We start from the raw sequence: 20,720 nt of genomic DNA on the forward strand, positions 1-20,720 counted from the left end.
ACTTGAGGGAAAATTCTTATATAGTCTGTTATTAAATCTTTTTTTTGTGGTATCATCATTGATATCTTCAATGGAAGGTTGTTCTTTTCCACATAGCCCTTGATTTATATCTTAATTTTCTAACAAAGAATAAGTAAATGACCTAAATTACTTTGCTATTAAAATTGTTGGCAAGAAATTTTAATTGGTTTAGTACTATAAAGATTTAAAATGAGTTTCATGTTTGAATAATATTTTAATCTTTAAATAATTGCAGATGGTGTGCAGAAGGTGGAAACTTAATTTGTTGTGACTTTTGCCATAATGCCTTCTGTAAGAAGTGCATTCTTCGCAACCTTGGTCGAAAGGAGCTGTCTACAATAATGGATGAAAACAACCAATGGTATTGCTACATTTGTCACCCAGAGCCTTTGTTGGACTTGGTCACGGCGTGTAACAGCGTATTTGAAAACTTAGAACAGTTGTTGCAACAAAATAAGAAGAAGATAAAAGTTGACAATGAAAAGACTAGTAAAGTATATGAGCATGCACCCAGATTTTCTCCAAAGAAAAACAGTTCAAATTGTAATGGAGAAGAAAAGAAGTTAGATGATTCATATTCTGGTTCTGTAACCTACTCTTATTCAGCACTAATTGTGCCCAAGGACATGATTAAGAAGGCAAAAAAACTGATTGAGACTACTGCCAACATGAATTCCAGTTACGTTAAATTTTTGAAGCAGGCAACAGATAATTCAGAAATCAATTCTGCTACAAAGTTACGTCAGCTTAAGGCTTTTAAGTCTGTGTTGGCTGATATCAAGAAAGCTCATCTTGCATTAGAAGAAGATTTGAATTCAGAGATTCAAGCTTTGGATGCTGTAAACAAAGAGAAAAATACCAAAGAGCATAAAGTCATAGATGCTAAGTCTGAAACAAAAGTAAGAAAAGGAGAAAAACCTTGTGTTTTGGAAAGGAAGGATATTTCAAAATCAGAAGGTAAACTGTCAAGAAAGCAGGTAGATAGTGAGCATATAGGTCAGAGTATTGCAGTAGAGGAACAAAGAGCACATAAAAATGCCAGTACTGAACATAAGAAATCTGATAAAAAAGAACCTCAGTATGAACCTACTAACACTGCTGAAGACTTAGACATGGATATTGTGTCTGTTCCTTCCTCAGTTCCAGAAGACATTTTTGAAAATCTTGAGACTGCTATGGAAGTTCAGAGTTCATCAGAGTATCAGGGAGATGGCAACAGTGGAACTGAACAAGAACTGGAGACTTCTATAAAATTAAATATTGCTTCAAAAGACAACAGAGGAGGTATTAAATCAAAAACAACAGCTAAAGTAACAAAAGAATTATATGTTAAACTCACCCCTGTTTCCCTTTCTATTTCCCCAATTAAAGGTGCTGATTGTCAGGAAGTTCCACAAGATAAAGATAGCTATAAAAGTTCTTGTCTGAACCCTAAGCCAGAGAACTGTGAACTTGGACAGGAAAAGAATGATAATGAGCATTTGGCTAAAAGTGAAGTTCCGTTACTTTCAGAAGAATCTGATCTTCGAAGATCCCCGCGTGTAAAGACTACACCTTTGAGGCGACAGACAGAAACCAACCGTACAACATCTAATTCAGATGAAGAAAATAATGAAACAGTTAAGGAGCAACAAAAACTTTCGGTTCCAATGAGAAAAAAGGATAAGCGGAATTCTTCTGACAGTGCTATAGATAATCCTAAACCTAATAAATTGCCTAAATCTAAGCAGTCAGAGATTGTGGATCACATTTCAGATTCTGACGAAATGCTGGCAATCCTCAAAGATGTGCCCAGTATGAGTCACAGTTCTTCAGATACTGATATTAATGAACCTCATACAAATAACAAGAAGACTTTTTACTCAGAGATTCAAAGAGGGAAAGATGATAAAAGAAAAAGGAAACGAAAAAGTTCTACTTCTGGCTCAGATTTTGATATTAAGAAAGGTAAATCAGTTAAAAAGTCTATAATTTCTAAAAAGAAACGGCAAAACCAGTCTGAGTCTTCTAATTATGACTCAGAATTAGAAAAAGAGATAAAGAGAATGAGTAAAATTGGGACTGCCAGAACAACCAAAAAAAGAGTTCCAAATAAAGAAGATTATGATTCTTCTGAAGATGAAAAACACAGCAAACAAGGAATGGATAATCAAGGTCATAAAAGTTTGAGGACTGCACAGGAAGGATCATCTGATGATGCTGAAAGGAAACAAGAGAGAGAGAATTTCTCTTCAGCAGAAGGCACAGTTGATAAAGACAAGACCATCATGGAATTGAGAGATCGCCTCTCTAAGAAGCAGCAGCCTGATGTTTCCTCAGAGAGTGCTGATAAGCTTTGTTCTGGGAAAGAGGAGAGTTTTAATTCTCCAGAAGATAAAAAGTTTGCTGAATCTAAAGGAAAGAGTAAGCACCAGCGAACCAGAATGTGTAAGAAAATACTGAGTGGCTTATGTGATGTTGCTGAGAAGTTCTCAGAGAAAGAACAGAGTGATGAATCCTCTGAAGATGATAACGAGCAGAGCAAAAAGGAAATTGAAGAAAAAGAAAAGAAGACTGCAGACTTGAGTAAAAAAGTGATGGAACAAGAGTATGAATCATCATCTGATACTACTGAGAAATTACCTGAGGGAGAAGAAATTTGTCACTTTCCTAAAAGCATAAAACAAAATAAGAGCTCAGCTGATGGGGAAAAGAAATGCAAAAAAATAAAAGATAAAGCTTCTAAAAAGAAGGGTGAATTATCTGATAATTCTGAGAAGTTACCAGGGAAAAGAGAAAGTTGTGATTCTTCAGAAGATAAGAGGAGTAAGAATGGAACATCGAGTAGAGAGAAGAAAAGGTTCAACTTGCCTGAAAAGAGTTCGAGGAAGAGACAGGATTGTTCATCATCTGATACTGAAAAATATTCCATGAAGGAAGATGGCTGTGATTTTTCTGATAAGAGACCAAAAAGAATAGAATTAAGGGAAAGAAGGAATTTAAATTCAAATAGAAATAGCAAGGAAGTACAAAGTGGCTCATCATCTTCTGATGCTGAGGAAAGTTCTGAAGATAATAAAAACCTGAAGAAACAAAGAACTTCAGCTAAAAAGAAGGCAGGCAGTATGAAGGAGAAAATGAGAAACTCCTTGAGAACAAGCACTAAAAGGAAGCAGGCTGACATTACTTCCTCATCTTCTTCTGATATAGGAGATGATGATCAGAAATCTATAGGTGAGGGGAGCAGTGATGAGCAGAAAATTAAGCCTGTGACTGAAAATTTAGTGCTGTCGTCACATACTGGATTTTGTCAATCTTCAGGTATGGGAAAACAAATAGAAAATTTATACTTTTCCCCTCTTGAATTAACTACATTGTTTATTTTCTCTGTAGTCAGCCAAATGCAAGGTTACTTATTGTGTAGGAAAACACCATTTAAAAATTCTTTAGAGATTTTCTAGAACCTCTTTCTCCAATTTCTTTTGTCACCATTGGGAGGTATTTGAAACATTATTAGTGTTCTGTATCATGTGTACCAAATTTGTTGGGTAAATTTCTTTATTAATGTTTAATGCTTTTCTTTGGAGTAATGAAAAGTAATTTATGAAGGAAAATCAGACTGTTGATAGTAGTTCAGTGGACATTTACTCATGTAATGGAGATGAGTGCTTGTTATGAGTATGATATGTTATGTGAAAGTTTTAACTGCTTTGCCATGCATCTGACATTTATTTTTTTTAAATTTAATTGGAGGCTAATTACTTTACAATATTATGGTGGTTTTTGCCATACATTCACATGAATCAGCCCTGATTTTTAAATTGGGCACATTAACTTTGTGTCTATGAAGTCCTCTGAAAAATTTAAATTTACTTTATTGAAACCTGTTGCTGATGCTCATCATTTTTTTTCTAATAACATGAACAGATGTTTCCATTTTTAACATTAACAGAATAAAAAAAGAAAAAACTCCAGAAAGTACATGGATTACTCTACCCTGATGAGATAGAGCACTAGGACAATAAGGGTATGGGTCAATGATACCCCTCAAAAAATTAAAAATATTTATCATTATGGCAGTTCTTTAAAAAATAGTTGTATAATAAATGTACACTTGTTGCTCTTATTGTCTTTTTTTAAGTCAATAAAACCTGTCAGTTAACCAAGGACACTTCAAATTTATTTAAACATTTTTGTAAAGGAGATTGCACTTACTATTGTGTTCCAGCAGAACATATGAACATTTACATGTAAGAGGAATAAGCAGTTCAGATTAGATATTGCTGCCAAGTAAACTTTGGTACCACCTTACAAAATTTTTAATTTTGAGAATTTCTTAGATTTTTGAATTGCATATGAGATTGTGAATTTGTATTCAAAATATAATATAATGGTTGCTTTGATACCAATTCAATGTTTTGGTTATCAGGTAGGTTGAAAAAACTCTCATTAGGATTAGAGTGTGAGAATAATAAATTACATGGAGTATTCTCATTTGCAAATTCTAGACTGTTGGACTAATCAAACTTTGTAAAACTGATTTCCATGACAAAACAGCTTCCCTAGTGAAATCTGCATGTTTGATTTCAGATACTAATTTTCGTCTCCCCAAATCTCACTTGACACATATGAGAGTTTCTATGAGAATTACAATTCTCATGCTTAGAACTGTTAATAACTATTTTAATAAGTAATATGCATTGATTAGCTCTTAATAAGAGATGGCAACATATGGCTAATACTTAAGAGGGTTCATTTCCCTTTTCTCATGTTTATATCCAGAAAAGCCTTGAGAATTCTGCACTTCAGGCAAGATGCCAGTCTCTCAACTGTTGGAAGGAATAAAATTTGTTGTTCAAATTTTCTTCACTCTGGGTATTTCTTGGACTGATTATACTTTTAGATGTAGAAAAGGAGGACAAATTTGCTAGGGAATGAACTCATCTAACAATTGGACATTGTCAACTATACTTCAATAAAAAATTAAAATAAATAAAAATTGGACTTTGTTGGTAGAAATAGTCAGAAAAAAATATTCAGGGAATTGCAAATAAGCACTATGTTAAAAGCACTGATTTCCAGGATAAGTTTGGGTGTGAGTCAATGATAGTGGCATTCCTTAAGAATTTGCTTGCCTGTATACAAAGCATACTGAATTTATCTATTCTCCTAATACATCCAACTTAATTCAGGTGACAATTTTTATGAGCTCTTAAAAAGCCTACCCTGCTCCCATGAATTTAGAGGATTCCTATTTATTCAGCAATAGTTGGGAATCTATTACAGTGTACACCATTTTCTAGTTGGTCTCGGGAATGGCATGACTAACCATGATGAGGAACATGGTCCTAGGAGATTGCAGTCCAGTGAGCAAGATAGACATAGATAAGTCATTATTTGTTTTTTAAAAAAAGAATACCAGGAGAAAGATGTAAGACTAAAATGAGTCTGTGTGATAAATATTAGGTGAGCCAGTTATCCAAATATTGGAGGAAGACTTAAAAGAACAGATAGTATTTGAACTCAGATTTGAAGAATGGGTCAAATTTTCAAAGATGTGGTAAGGAGGAACAGCAGTAATATTGCTAGTAATATTTAATTTGAGGATTGAACTGTTTGAATGAAGTATTTATTGTGAGTTTGCTAAGGTTAATTGGAAGATTTACTTTTGTCTTTCTACAGTTAGCATATTTCTATCCTGCACCTATAGGTGTCTGTGTTCCTAGTGAATTTTTTTCTTCAACATTTTCTCCCAGTATTTTTTTATGAAAAAATGTTAAATATATGGAGGAATTTCTGCTGTTAACATTATACTATATTTGCTTTATCACATACTTTAATTTATATATCCTATCTATCCATCAATGAACCTAACTTTTGCCCCCTCTTTTGTTTATTTTGAAATAATTATAAATTCACAGGAAGTTGAAAGAAAGTATACAGAAGGTCTTGGATGTCTTTCATTAATTTCCTCCAATGGTATCAATCTTTCATAATTATAGTACAGTGTCATAACCAGGAAACTGATGATTTATTCAGATTTCATCAGTTTTACATGTACTCCTTCATTTGTGTGTATGTGTGGTTGTGTGTGTGTAAGTATAATTCTGTGCAAAATTTGTATCGTGTAGCTTTGTATAGCTACCACAACAACCAATATATTGAACTGTTTCATTACCACAAGGTTCCCTTGTGCTAGCCCTATACGCACTTCCTTCCATATCCCCATTCTTAACCTGTGGCAACTGTTAATCTGATTTCCATCTCTGTAATTCTGTTATTTTGAGATGGAATCATGAAGTGTATAACCTTTTGAAATTGTCTTTCTTCACTCAGTGTTATTAATGCCCTTGAAATTTTTGATGCATTTGAATAATTCTCCCTGATTACTTCAGCATTTATAGTATTAACTAGGGTACAATGTTTGTTTCTGAGGCAAAATTTATATCCAATGAAATGTACAAATTTTCTTAATCTCTTTATGCTGCTGCTGCTGCTAAGTCGCTTCAGTCATGTCCAACTCTGTGCGACCCCATAGACGGCAGCCCACCAGGCTCCTCTGTCCCTGGGATTCTCCAGGCAAGAACACTGGAGTGGGTTGCCATTTCGTTTTCCAATGCATGCATGCATGCTAAGTCGCTTCAGTCATGTCTGACTCTGTGCGACCCCATGGACAGCATCCCACCAGGCTCCTCTGTCCACGGGATTCTTCAGGCAAGAATACTGGAGTGGGTTGCCATTTCCTTCTCCTAATCACTTTATAGTTTTAATCAACAGATAGAAATGTTACTTTTTGTAAGGAAATAAGTTTTACTGTACTTTAATATATCTCTGGGTGATTCTACTCATGAGCACCATACAAATTCAAGTATATTTTACAGTTACTTGATATCACCAAGTATTGGTAGCATTTAAAAAAAATTCTTCAATGATACAGAAAAAGTTAGACATCTGTTAACTTTAAATGGGTCAGTACAAAGCCTACTTCAGTGAGAAACTTATGCTAATATGATGGTGAATGATAAAATATTTGTTACTAGGAAGGATGAGTTTTAAAATTCTTGTGCTGTGGGAAGAAACTTTGAAATATATAAGATCCAACTATTTATTATTTTGCTGCTGACACTTCTTAAATTCCACATTGTACTTTCCTTATAAATTATTTTTATTCATGTTTTGGATCCCAGAGCATAGTTTAGGACTCACTAGTTATTTTAAAGTTTTTGGCTTTCAGTTTTATTTTACATGATTTTACTTATGTAGATAATTTTAAGTACACTTTTATTCCCTCAAGGAGACGAAGCCTTATCTAAATCAGTGCCTGTCACAGTGGATGATGACGACGATGACAATGATCCTGAAAATAGGTATGATTCCATCTGTAAGGACTTTAAAAAGATTATAACACACCCTAGGCATGGGCACAAAGAGCAGCATCAGAATCGAAAGCAAGTTGTACAAACCAGGAGTGCCAGCTTTAGAAAGACTAACTTGCAGTCTTCCTCCATGTTTCAAAGGCAGGCCAATAAAATGGGGTAACTCTGAAACCTTAAGAGAAAATAAATATAAATATCAACACATCCAGCATAGGGTGTGTTATAAATACAGCACTGTCAATTTTTATGTTTCATGTAAACTGTGATAAGTTTTTGAGAATATTTTAATTTTGACAGATTATTTATTAGTGAAAGTGAATCATATCTCAAAAATTGTTGACAGCAGAAATCTCTATCCTCAATATTGATTATTGTTTTAAATTGCCATCCAATGTGATGATCCTATTCATTAAAACCTGTTCAAAGTGAAAAAAGGAGACTGGTCAGATGATTAAGAAATTGCTTTCAAAATAAGTATCTATTTGCACAGTGTCTAGACTGATTTAGATTTTAACAGTTTTTCAAATAAAATAGAAGTAGACAGTTTGATAGTGTTAACATTAATAATACTTATATAATAGGTTTAAATGTGAACATTGTAGTCTGTACAGATTGACTTAACTAAGGGATAGCAGGGAGAAGAAAAAAAATAAAGATACACCCATATCTTAGCAATGAGGAATAAAGAAAGTGGAGATATTCAAAAATTTATGTTTTTTATATATCTTTTAAACCCTTCCTGAACTAGAAGATCCCACATACTCATAATCTCCATGGAGACAGTGTGGTGTAATGGATGGAATTTGGGGATAATGGGCATAAGATTATGTGACTTCTAGTTCTGACTTTTCTGTGTGATCTTGGAAAAGTGATTTTTGCCACAATTTTCTGTTCTCTAAAATGAAAAGATTGGATGAAATGTTCTCTGATCAATTCTGGCACCAAAAATATATGATAGACTTGAGATTTTACTATAGAGTACTATATTAATATCCATTTATTCCTAATAGTAAGCTCTAATAACTAAGAAAGCATGAAGATAAACATTAATTTTTGTGTCATAATTTTGTAAGGAATTAACTGAGTTATTAAAAGCTATGGGGCCAGCTGTCACTATAGTTTTGTTATGTCTTGCTGTTGCTGACAGGTTTTTCTGTTTCAAAGATCAACATTCTCCTAATTAATAGGACAGCATTTTTATTAAGGTGAATGAACAATAATTTTTATTTTGTAGTTTTGAATAGAGCTTCAGCTCAGTTGCTCAGTTGTGTCCGACTCTTTGTGACCCCATGAATCGCAGCACGCCAGGCCTCCCTGTCCATCACCAACTCTTGGAGTCCACCCAAACCCATGTCTATGGAGTTGGTGATGCCATCCAACCATCTCATCCTCTGTCGTCCCCTTCTCCTCCTGCCCTCAATCTTTCCCAGCATCAGGGTCTTTTCAAATGAGTCAGCTTTCCGTATCAGGTGGCCAAAGTATTGGAGTTTTAGCTTCAACATCAGTCCTTCCAGTGAATACCCAGGACTGATCTCCTTTAGGATGGACTGGTTGGATCTCCTTGCAGTGCAAGGGACTCTCAAGAGTCTTCTCCAACACCACAGTTCAAAAGCATCAATTCTGTGCGCAGCTTTCTTTACAGTCCAACCCTCACATCCATACATGACCGCTGGAAAAACCGTAGCCTTGACTAGATGGACCTTTGTTGACAAAGTAATGTCTCTCTGCTTTTTAATATGCTGTATAGGTTGGTCATAACTTTCCTTCCAAGGAGTAAGCGTCTTTTAATTTCATGGCTGCAATCACCATCTGCAGTGATTTTGGAGCCCAGAAAAATAAACTCTGCCACTGTTTCCACTGTTTCCCCATCTATTTTCCATGAAGTGATGGGACCAGATGCCATGATCTTCGTTTTCTGAATGTTGAGTTTAAGCCATCTTTTTCACTCTCCTCTTTCACTTTCATTAAGAGGCTCTTCAGTTCTTCTCTACTTTCCATAATAAGGGTGGTGTTATCTGCATATCTGAGGTTATTGTTATTTCTCCCAGCAATCTTGATTCTAGCTTGTGCTTCCTCCAGCCCAGCGTTTCTCATGATGTACTCTGCATATAAGTTAAATAAGCAGGGTGACAATATACAGCCTTGTCATAGTCCTTTTCCTGTTTGGAACCAGTCTGTTGTTCCATGTCCAGTTCTAACTGTTGCTTCCTGACCTGCATATAGGTTTCTCAAGAGGAAGGTCAGGTGGTCTGGCATTCCCATCTCTTTCAGAATTTTCCACAGTTTCTTGTGATCCACACAGTCACACGGCTTTGGCATAGTCAATAAAGCAGAAATAGATGTTTTTCTGGAACTCTCTTGCTTTTTTGATGATCCAGCAGGTGTTGGCAGTTTGATCTCTGGTTTCTTTACCTTTTCTAAAACCAGCTTGAACATCTTGAAGTTCATGGTTCATGTATTGCCAAAGCCTGGCTTGGAGCATTTTGAGCATTACTTTGCTAGAGTGTGAGATGAGTGCAATTGTGTGGTAGTTTGAGCATTCTTTGGCTTTGCCTTACTTTGGGATTGGAATGAAAACTGACCTTTTCCAGTCCTGAGGCCACTGCTGTGTTTTCCAAATTTGCTGACACTGAGTGCAGCACTTTCACAGTATCATCTTTCAGGATTTGAAATAACTCAGCTGGAATTCCATCACCTCCACTAGCTTTGTTCTAGTGGAGATTAGTCATAGATAAACTCAGGTGCTGTCATCTACTTATTTTTTGATTAAACATATATATCCAGTTTTTTTCAAATCATTAAATTTTATGTTACAGGCATTTAAATTTTAATCTTTTTTAGCATGCTTTAATTCCTCTTCATTTATTTATGTTATTTGTTTTCTTGTAAATTATATGGCCTCAAATGTTATTGAAAGGCTAATAATGTTTAAAACATGTTATATCCTAATTTACTTATGGGTTATGAACCTTAATTTCGTATTTAACCACCAAATAAGTGTCAGTAGGGTGCAATAATTTTTGTGTTAGAGCTTGTCAAAATATAAGTATACTTTTTATCTTTTAAGTTACTTGATCATAGCTCTCTGTAACTGGCAGGTATTTTATTGAAAGGCATCTTTAATTCCATTGTTTATTTGTGATTAAAAAAGTACAACCATGTTGAGTACTTTCGAGAAGAATTTTATTTTGAGCATGTTTTTCTTTATATCCCGTTTAGTGTGCTTTTATAAAATATGCCAGTAATAACTTGTTTCATATGCAGTATACCAAAGAGGTATCTAATACCCATGTGTTATCTAATGATGGGGATATAATACCTTTTAAAATTATTTTAATATAGACAGTGTACTTGAGCATATTTGAATATGCACTAAGCAAGTTTTAAAAGTTTGTTTTCAGATCATGATAAAGTCTTGGAGTTATTTTTTACCTTTTACATTTTTGAGTTGGATATATTTTAGTAGACAGCATATTGTAATGATGTATAAATTTGTACACAATTGTGTATAAATTTCATATGCTTTGCCTTTTTAGCAGTATTGTAACACATTTTCACTGTTGATATTTATGGACAGGTAAATAGTGTATTAATGCAAATAGTTAATTATTTGGATGCAATAAATGTCTGTAAAACTTTTTTCTTGTTCAAGCATTTAATTTTTATTATAATCACTCTTTTCATGAGAGTTGAAACAATTTGGTAGAACCAAGATATGCAAGCTAGTTTATAGTCAACTAAGTTTTGATATTTCTGAAATTGAGGAAGTGAATACTTTATAATTCTGTAAACATATGTTCTTATATATAACATATATATTTACCTATGTGTGTGAAAATTTTATGACAGATTTCATTACAATTTATCATTTTCATTTTAAAGTTATAGTAGGTTTTGAGGTAATTTAAAGAACTTAGTCATGTCCTGAATATTTTAGTAGGTGTGAATAAATAAGTTTGTTATTTTAGCATGCTATTATTTAGTATCATTCGTATTTGAAAGTAAATGTATGCTATTGTGAGATAGAGTGGTCTAACTTGTAAAATAATTTCTATTTAATTACCTTTAGTAAACAGTGATAAAAATTATAGGTTGAGCAGCAGTTTAATTTTTATAATTTTTGTTTCAGCTTTTTTGAAAAAATATAAATAGACTAACTTTATATTTTGAATTTTGTATAACAGAATTTAATTCAGATTTTATAACAGGCTTTATATACTTTTTGGAAGGGAAAATGATATCAGTTTGTCAGATTATTTAAATTATACATGTAATTTTAAGGTCATTTATTTGAATTGTCCATTATGTTAATGTTGCCTTTCAAATATCTGTTTTGTTTTAAATTAATTCTTTCATTAAAAGGATATTTAATGTTTATTTTAATACCTGCACTGTGAATTAGCCTCAGTCCTAACATAGTAGTATATTTAAGTTCAGTAGTGATGGTGTTGAGGATTATTAAATCAGGCTTTTCTTCAGAGGTTGCATGTTAAACTATCACTGAAGAATCCAGCCCCTCCAAAAGAATTATCTTCAGAATATTCTTTATTTGTAATTTTTACAGGGTGTGGAAAATATTTAAAACTGAGCTTTTAAAGGAAAAAAACTAGATTGTCAGAATTCTTCCTAAATCTGCAATTTTAAAAATCCAAACTTAGCTTAAATTGAGGCTTTTTATATGTATATCCTCTACGGCCACACATATATATATTAATATTTACTTTATAGTAGAAAAATGCTTAGTTAGGTTGACTAATATTGCATAGTTTTTCTCATAATTTCTGTCTCAGTGGGGCTAATTTTTTTTCATAGAAGCAAAATTTGATGTGGAGATTGCTTAAAGAAATTGCCCATTGTTAATAGAATTTCTGCTTCATTATTGTGGGACTACGTTGTAGCCTTAGTTTTCCAGTTGTTATATCATTTGGTACTACTTTGCTTTTAAGACTGGAAAACATACAAATCATTATTTTTTTCTCCTACTAATTTGGTGTATTCTGTAGATGCAGGCTCTGTGCTATTAATCAAGCATATTTTTGGAAGTGATTAATGATTCCTGGATGTTTTTCATTCTAATAAAGATATTTGATGATTGTTTACTTGGTTTCAGCAAAGATTATTGGCTTGAATATATGTCAAGCCCCTTTGATATATGACTTTGGTTTCTTCAGCACGTTTACAAGTGTTCATCTTCTATATATGTCTTTAGCTGTTCTTTACTAATTTGCTAAACTGCAATAATTTTTTTCTGTAAATTTTTTTTCACATTTGATTTGCAAAATTGATTTAGGTTTCATTGAGCTTTAAAAAGAAAGATAGGTTTTAAATGAGTATTTTACTTGTTTCATGTTTGAATAAGGGTTTTAAATATCTGGCAATTTTAAGGCAATTTTTTTTCAATTTCCTTTGTCTTTCCAGTGCAGGTAAGTTTTGTAAGTCAAGTATAATACAGGTGATCTAGCCACTAGATATAATCTACCTGAGATATAAACATTATGTTCAGCCTTTTTCCCCTATTTTCTATTGTTTGATGATACTAGGACTTTGAGAAAATGAGAAAAAGCTCCCATCCCCACTCCCCAAAAAAGAGAGAGTTTTGAGTTTCTAGGGTGAGCAAAAAAGGTTGATTTTTATGACTATATAGTCTTTGGATTTTGAAAATAAAATTAAGGCAAATTATTATTATTTTTTTCAAATTCTTTGATTTTACTTTTCAAGTATTGAATATTAAAAAATTGAACTAGTTCTTTAGTATGATCAAATTTCCTAAATTAATATCAACGTTAATAAATTTCTTATTAAAATTTTCTCTAAAATTGGCTTAGATTTTTACATAAAATCAGGGAATACACATTTTGTAATTTGAGCGCATGCATAAATTGTTAATAAACTTTGAGTTCTTAATTTCATACAGCTTTTATCTTTCTACTCCTAAGATTTTTTAAAAAGTTATTTGATACTAATTTTAAGTAAACGGTGATGTTTTTTATTAAGTGCAAACATTATAGAACATGTGACTAAAATATTTCAAGGTGGTGTTTAGCTTTTTGGTTATTTAGTGACTTCATCATTATCTCATGAATAGCACTCTCTTCATTATGCCTTAGTTATATTTTTTTCATAGAAAGGGTCATATCAAGATACTGGGTTGGTCAAAAAGTTCGTTCAAGTTTAACCCAGTATCAATTTTGGAGCCTTCCCTGGTGGTCCAGTGATTAGGACTCTGTTTGCACTGCACTGGGGTTGGATTTGATCCAAGCCTAGCCAAGTGACCAAAAGAAAAAAAAATACTAATTTTGAACCAGAGTTTAAAAAAATACTAATACAGATTTTGAAGATGAGGAATTCCTTTGTAGTTTTGTGCAGTGTTTATCTTTTATTCTCAACCTGAAGTATATAATACTTGTTAAAACAAAGCGTCCCTCCATACTAGAGGGTTATGTGTCCCTCACCCTGTTCTCAAAAAAATTTTTATTGTGAGAAATGTTATTTATTCAACATTTTTTGACTGTAGTTATTTGAATTGTTTTATAGATCAACCTTTTATATATGGTGTGTTGTTTTAGTATTACATTTACCTAGCTGTTTTTTATCTCTAAAACTATAATCTTATTCAGAATTCTCTGTTTTAACTATTCTTTTGTGATACAATGCACAGAATGCAAAAAAAATTAATTTGTCACCTTTGTGTATGGATCCACACTATTTTGGCCTTCTAAAAATGTGGTTTCATTTAGTAATTTTCTTCAACCCTGTTTTCAGAATCTCTTGAAAGATAAAGACAGTAGATTGTTGGGGATATCTGAAATGGTCTATCAGTATTTTAGAGATAGTGCATACTAGGTGAAAGATGTTTACATCTCTTTTAAAAAAAATCTTTAAAAATGAAAGCTTGGATTCTTTCATTTCTAAATACATAATCTTAAAAATCAATGAAATACAGATATCTTTAAGAATGTGACTTTAGTGTATTACCCTAAGCACTCATTAATTAGCACAGTAGCAGTGAATGAGTAGAGAATATAGGACTAACATAGTAAAATTAGTAGCAGATTGGGATTTAGGAGCTTAGATTGTACTTCTGGCTTTGCCACTTACTAGCTTTGTTTCTTTGGCCAAGTCATTTCCCCTTTTTAAGCCTGTTTCCTCATCTATGAAATGACAAACTTGGACTCTGAGGTCCTTTCTTCAGCTCTAACATTTTGTGTTGCTTTTGTAATGGCTTTTTCTCTAAAATTCCCTGGTGCAAGAGATTCTCTTGATTATTCCTTTTTTAAGAAACTGAGTGTTTTGAATTATCAATTTTTCTACCAGCCAAGAGGTGGTTTACTTTCTTTTCCTGTTTGAGTGCTTAAACAAGAGGCATTACTGATTTCCTTTCTAGGAAGGATCAGAATTACTGAAGGCTTTCTTGTCTCGTTTGCTCTCTATGTGATTGCTCATTTGTCTTTGCATTGTTGGCCTCATTCCTTATTTTATTTTTGCTTTATTTTAGTAGCTGATGGTGCAAGGATAATAAGGCATTATCTTATCTTGGTATTCATTATGTGATTTAGCTTGTTTGAGTTTTGAGGTTCTATTACTCTTTCATGCTACCACTTCTGATCATTGTTTGTGGGTTTTTATCCTCCTTTCCATATTGTTTTGCTTTCTTCCCCTCTCCTTTCCTTCCCTTTCAGGAAAATGGAGAAGTGACTCCATTACTTCTGGTTCTGCCAGGTTTTCTGCCACAAGTTTGGCACAACTAGTGCCTCTGATGCTTCTGGTAGAGTTGTGACTGCTTTGAATGCTGTACCTGCCCCAAGATGTAATGCTGAACATTGAGATTCTAGGGGCAGTACCTTGTTGCCTGGATGATTTTCTCAGAAACATCCTGGAAAACCTCAAGAAAGGAAACTTCAGAGCAAACAGAATCAACTAGGAATCATGACTATACATCCATCACATGCATTCCAGCATGGGTCCAGCTGAGGCCTCCAAAATGACGCTTTCCCAGCCTGAGCTGGTTCTCAAGTGATGATGTCCTTGAAGTTTCTGTGACCCGTGACTCAAGAGTTAATGTAGTGGAGTTTCCCTTGAAGAATCTCACTGCAGGCTTTGTAGATGGGACACATCTCACCTCAACATCTTTGAATACTCAGGTTGAAGGTCAGCCTCAGCACTTAGGTCTTTCAGATTAAGTTCTAACTTTGAGTTGTACGTTATGTGATGGGCTAATTGTATGATACATTAAGTCTTTGACCTATTGGACTTGAGCCATCAGCCATTATTTATGCAAAATTATTTTACTTTATTATTCTTTTTAGGGCTTAATGTTTATGGGTATTCATTAGGCTTTCCTTTGCTCAAAAGGGCAAATCTAAAACATCTTAGTGAGGTAAAGCTTAGGGAATCTCCATTACTCTGTATAACTTTCAGTTTGGAGAAAAATGAGCATTCACTTCTAAAGTATCTGTGATTGTTCTGTATATTATGACTTTATTGAGGGTTGTTGATAAATCAAGTAATTCTTCAGTGTGTGGATCTCATTTCATTTTTCATGATTTATTGTGTGATTTTTCATGTGGTATAGAATCTTATGATCTTACATATTTTATGTTAGTTTCCTCATGACAGCCTAGAATTTTAGTATTTATAAGTTTACATGTTTTGACTTTTCATTTAGTAGACTTATTAGGAATCTAGAGTTCGAAAGAAGAAATATGTGGTTTCCTAAAATTAACAACCAAGTCTTTATAGATTATATGGAGTTTATGACATTTTTTAAACTTGTAAATGTAAACTAAAATCAGGTGATTGAACTAACCTTTAGAGTAACTAAATTAATAATTGTATTTTTATTTGCTATTATTATACCACTCAAATGGTGATATAAGATCTTGTAACTGCACGTAAACTGTTTTTCTATTTGTAACCTAGTATCCAGTGCTTCATATTATATGTACACACAGGTGCACATATACTTACTCATTCCAAATCTGTGTTTTTACTCAAATTGGCTTGAAAAAGTCATTCCTTGTTCATGGGAAATGATGATGTGGTATGTATAAAAGATAATTTTAGAGAGTTTTTCCAGAAGGATGCTTTTAATTCATTTAAAGAGCCACCGTTTATTTTGAAACTGTTTCCTAATTTGTGGAGGGGTATGTTCATACTTTATAAAATGATGAAATAAATGATATTTGGGTTTAATTTTTTTTTCTTCACGAAATGTAAGTTGTCCCCATCTTAAAAACCTTTACTATGTACAGTCCAAACCATGTGCAGTTAGGAAACCACTGATGTAGAAGTTTAAAGTTAGTATCTCTCAGTTGTGTCCAACTCTCTGTGACCTCATGGACTGTAGCCCGCCAGGCTCCTTGGTCCAAGGGATTTTTCAATTAAGAATACTGGAGTGGATTGCCATTCCCCTCTCCAGGGGATCTTCCCAACCCAGGGGTTGAACCCAGGTCATCTAAATTGCATGTGGATTCTTTGCCATCTGAGCCACCAATGCAACTTTAGTAGGATTTGAATTGGAATGATCTAATCTCCACTTCATTAAAATGCATATCAAGTTAGAAATCCTCAGAAAAGCTAACTCATCTGTGGTTTCCTCTTGCAATTTGTAGCTCTCTCTGTTTTCTAAATGTTCCTTATCTATCTGTTTAGGAACGAAGGACCAAAGGGCATATCAGCATTTATGAAAGTGATTAGCTGTTTTGTTTGCTTTAGTTTGTCTAGGTGCCTTTGCTAAATATCTTTGAATATAAATTGCAATGAGCAATCTATATTTCAAATAAAATTAAAAAAACATTAACATACATTAACACCTCCTACCATTGAATGAATTCTTGATTTAATGTGAGTTCATGTTAATGAATAAAAATAATTTCAAATTTAAAAATAACAAAAGTCTCCTAATTCCAGCTCTAAGATTTTGACTGAGCTAGAGTCATTCATGATTACAGAGTAGATGTTTATCCATATAGAAGCTAGTTCAGGGAAAACCAAGAATCATGTCAACTTTTGAGCCTTTTTATAAGGTTTCGCTTTGTTATTGGGATTTATGAATTTATATCTAAAGGTGAAAATTACCTCATCTTACACAAAAACTGTTTTTATCTTACACTTCTTGATATCTTCCTTTAGTGCAAAGATGAAAATTTATTAGGAATATAGTAGACATCATGGTCAACAAGAGTCTGAAATGCAGTACTTGGATGCAATCTCAAAAACAACAGAATGATCTCTGTTCGTCTCCAAGGCAAACCATTCAATATCACAGTTATCCAAGTCTGTGCCCCAACCAGTAATGCTGAAGAAGCTGAAGTTGAACAGTTCTATGAAGACCTACAAGACCTTTTAGAACTAACACCCAAAAAAGATGTCCTTTTCATTATAGGGGACTGGAATGAAAAAGTAGGAAGCCAAGAAACACCTGGAGTAACAGGCAAATTTGGCCTTGGAATGTGCAATCAAGCAGGGCAAAGGCTAATAGAGTTTTGCCAAGAGAATGCACTGGTCATAGCACATACCCTCTTCCAACAACACAAGAGAAGACTCTACACATGGACATCACCAGATGGTCAACACTGAAATCAGATTGATTACATTCTTTGCAGCCAAAGATGGAGAAGCTCTATACAGTCAACAAAAAACAAGACCAGGAGCTGACTGTGGCTCAGATCATGAACTCCTTATTACCAAATTCAGACTCAAATTAAAGAAAATAGGGAAAACTGCTGCACCATTCAGGTATGACCTAAATCAAATCCTTTATGATTATACAGTGGAAGTGAGAAATAGATTTAAGGTCCTAGATCTGATAGATAGAGTGCCTGATGAACTATGGAATGAGGTTTGTGACATTGTACAGGAGACAGGGATCAAGACCATCCCCATGGAAAAGAAATGCAAAAAAGCAAAATGGCTGTCTGGGGAGGCCTTACAAATATCTGTGAAAAGAAGAGAGGTGAAAAGCAAAGGAGAAAAGGAAAGATATAAGCATCTGAATGCAGAGTTCCAAAGAACAGCAAGAAGAGATAAGAAAGCCTTCTTCAGTGATCAATGCAAAGAAATAGAGGAAAAGAACAGAATGGGAAAGACTAGAGATCTCTTCAAGAAAATGAGAGATACCAAGGGAACATTTCATGCAAAGATGGGCTCAGTAAAGGACAGAAATGGTATGGACCTAACAGAAGCAGAAGATATTAAGAAGAGGTGGCAAGAATACACGGAAGAACTGTACAAAAAAGATCATCACGACCCAGATAATCATGGTGATGTGATCACTAATCTAGAGCCAGACATTTTGGAATGTGAAGTGAAGTGGGCCTTAGAAAGCATCACTACAAACAAAGCTAGTGGAGGTGATGGAATTCCAGTTGAGCTGTTTGAAATCCTGAAAGATTATGCTGTGAAAGTGCTGCACTCAGTATGCCAACAAATTTGGAAAACTCAGCAGTGGCCACAGGAATGGAAAAGTTCAGTTTTCATTCCAATTCCAAAGAAAGGCAATGCCAAAGAATGCTCAAAATACCACACAATTGCACTCATCTCACATGCTAGTAAAGTAATGCTCAAAATTCTCCAAGCCAGGTTTCAGCAATTCATGAACCGTGAACTCCCTGACGTTCAAGCTGGTTTTAGAAAAGGCAGAGGAACCAGAGATCAAATTGCCAACATCCGCTGGATCATGGAAAAAGCAAGAGAGTTCCATTAAAACATCTATTTCTGCTTTATTGACTATGCCAAAGCCTTTGACTGTGTGGATCCCAAGAAACTGTGGAAAATTCTGAAAGAGATGGGAATACCAGACCACCTCACCTGCCTCTTGAGAAATCTGTATGCAGGTCAGGAAGCCACAGTTAGAACTGGACATGGAACAACAGACTGGTTCCAAATAGGAAAAGGAGTACATCAAGGCTGTATATTGTCACCCTGCTTATTTAACTTCTATGCAGAGTACATCATGAGAAACACTGGGCTGGAAGAAACACAAGCTGGAATCAAGATTGCTGGGAGAAATATCAATAACCTCAGATATGCAGATGGCACTACCCTTGTGGCAGAAAGTGAAGAGGAGCTAAAAAGCCTCTTGATGAAAGAGGAGAGTGAAAAAGTTGGCTGAAAGCTCGACATTCAGAAAACGAAGATCGTGGCATCCGATCCCATTACTTCATGGGAAATAGATGGGGAAACAGTGGAAACAGTACCAGACTTTATCTTTTTGGGCTCCAAAATCACTGCAGATGGTAACTGCAGCCATGAAATTAAAAGACTCTTACTCCTTGGAAGGAAAGTTATGACCAACGTAGACAGCGTATTCAAAAGCAGCGATATTACTTTGCCGACTAAGGTCCATCTAAGTCAAGGCTATGGTTTTTCCTGTGGTCACGTATGAATGTGAGAGTTGGACGGTGAAGAAGGCTGAGCACCGAAGAATTGATGCTTTTGAACTGTGGTGTTGGAGAAGACTCTTGAGAGTCCCTTGGACTGCAAGGAGATCCAACCAGTCCATTCTGAAGGAGATCAGCCCTGGGATTTCTTTGGAAGGAATGATGCTAAAGCTGAAACTCCAGTACTTTGGCCACTTCATGCGAAGAGTTGACTCATTCGAAAAGGCTCCGATGCTGGGAGGGATTGAGGTCAGGAGGAGAAGGGGACGACCGAGGATGAAATGGCTGGATGGCATCATGGACTCGATGGACGTGAGTCTGAGTGAACTCCGGGAGATGGTGATGGACAGGGCGGCCTGGCATGCTGGGATTCCTGGGGTTGCAAATAGCCAGAGACGACTGAGCCACTGAACTGAACTGAACTGATATTTTAACATAAGATAGTATTAAATATTTTCTCATGCTTTGAACAGTTTATTTTTTCATTGGCGAATTAGTCTTTGAGGAGCATCTGGAAAAATTTTGGAATGCTTTAGGCTAATGCATTATCTACTTTTTTTGGAAAGTAAAAACTTTTTGAAAGTAATTTGTGTTCTTTAACTATGTACATAGTAAATAGCACTCTTGCCCCTTTTCTGCCTTAGTTTGAATATTATTAGGGATTTTTTATTGCTTTAGTATTTTAATATATGTTGTATATTTTCATTTGATTGGAAGAGTTTATGCAGTAAATGGAAATATAAGAGCCAAAAATGTTATTCACTTGTTTTAGGCACTGTTTCACATTAGTGGTTTATTAGACACTGATTTTCTAAGAATATGTTTTACTGTTGAATAAATCCTTTCATGTGGAATTTTGTGTTGAAATACCATTTGTTTGAATGAATTGATTTACTATTGTGGGCATGTCTGATACTGTAGTTGTTAGATGGTGGCAGCAGAGCAAGTATAGGATTGGAAGGAT

At 34.4% G+C, this 20,720-nt stretch overlaps 1 protein-coding gene across 1 annotated transcript in view; it reads left to right on the forward strand.

Moving 5' to 3' along the window:
* The window catches only part of ATRX (ATRX chromatin remodeler), a 214,071-nt gene that overhangs the window by 33,402 nt on the left and 159,949 nt on the right, over positions 1-20,720 (forward strand). Inside the window, exons 8-9 of the mRNA XM_068963358.1 lie at positions 257-3,321; positions 7,295-7,367. Of these exons, the coding sequence (XP_068819459.1) occupies positions 257-3,321; positions 7,295-7,367 (3,138 nt within the window). The remainder of the gene's footprint in view (positions 1-256; positions 3,322-7,294; positions 7,368-20,720) is intronic.

This window comes from Capricornis sumatraensis, chromosome X (assembly GCF_032405125.1).
Source record: "Capricornis sumatraensis isolate serow.1 chromosome X, serow.2, whole genome shotgun sequence".
Classification (NCBI taxonomy): domain Eukaryota; kingdom Metazoa; phylum Chordata; class Mammalia; order Artiodactyla; family Bovidae; genus Capricornis; species Capricornis sumatraensis.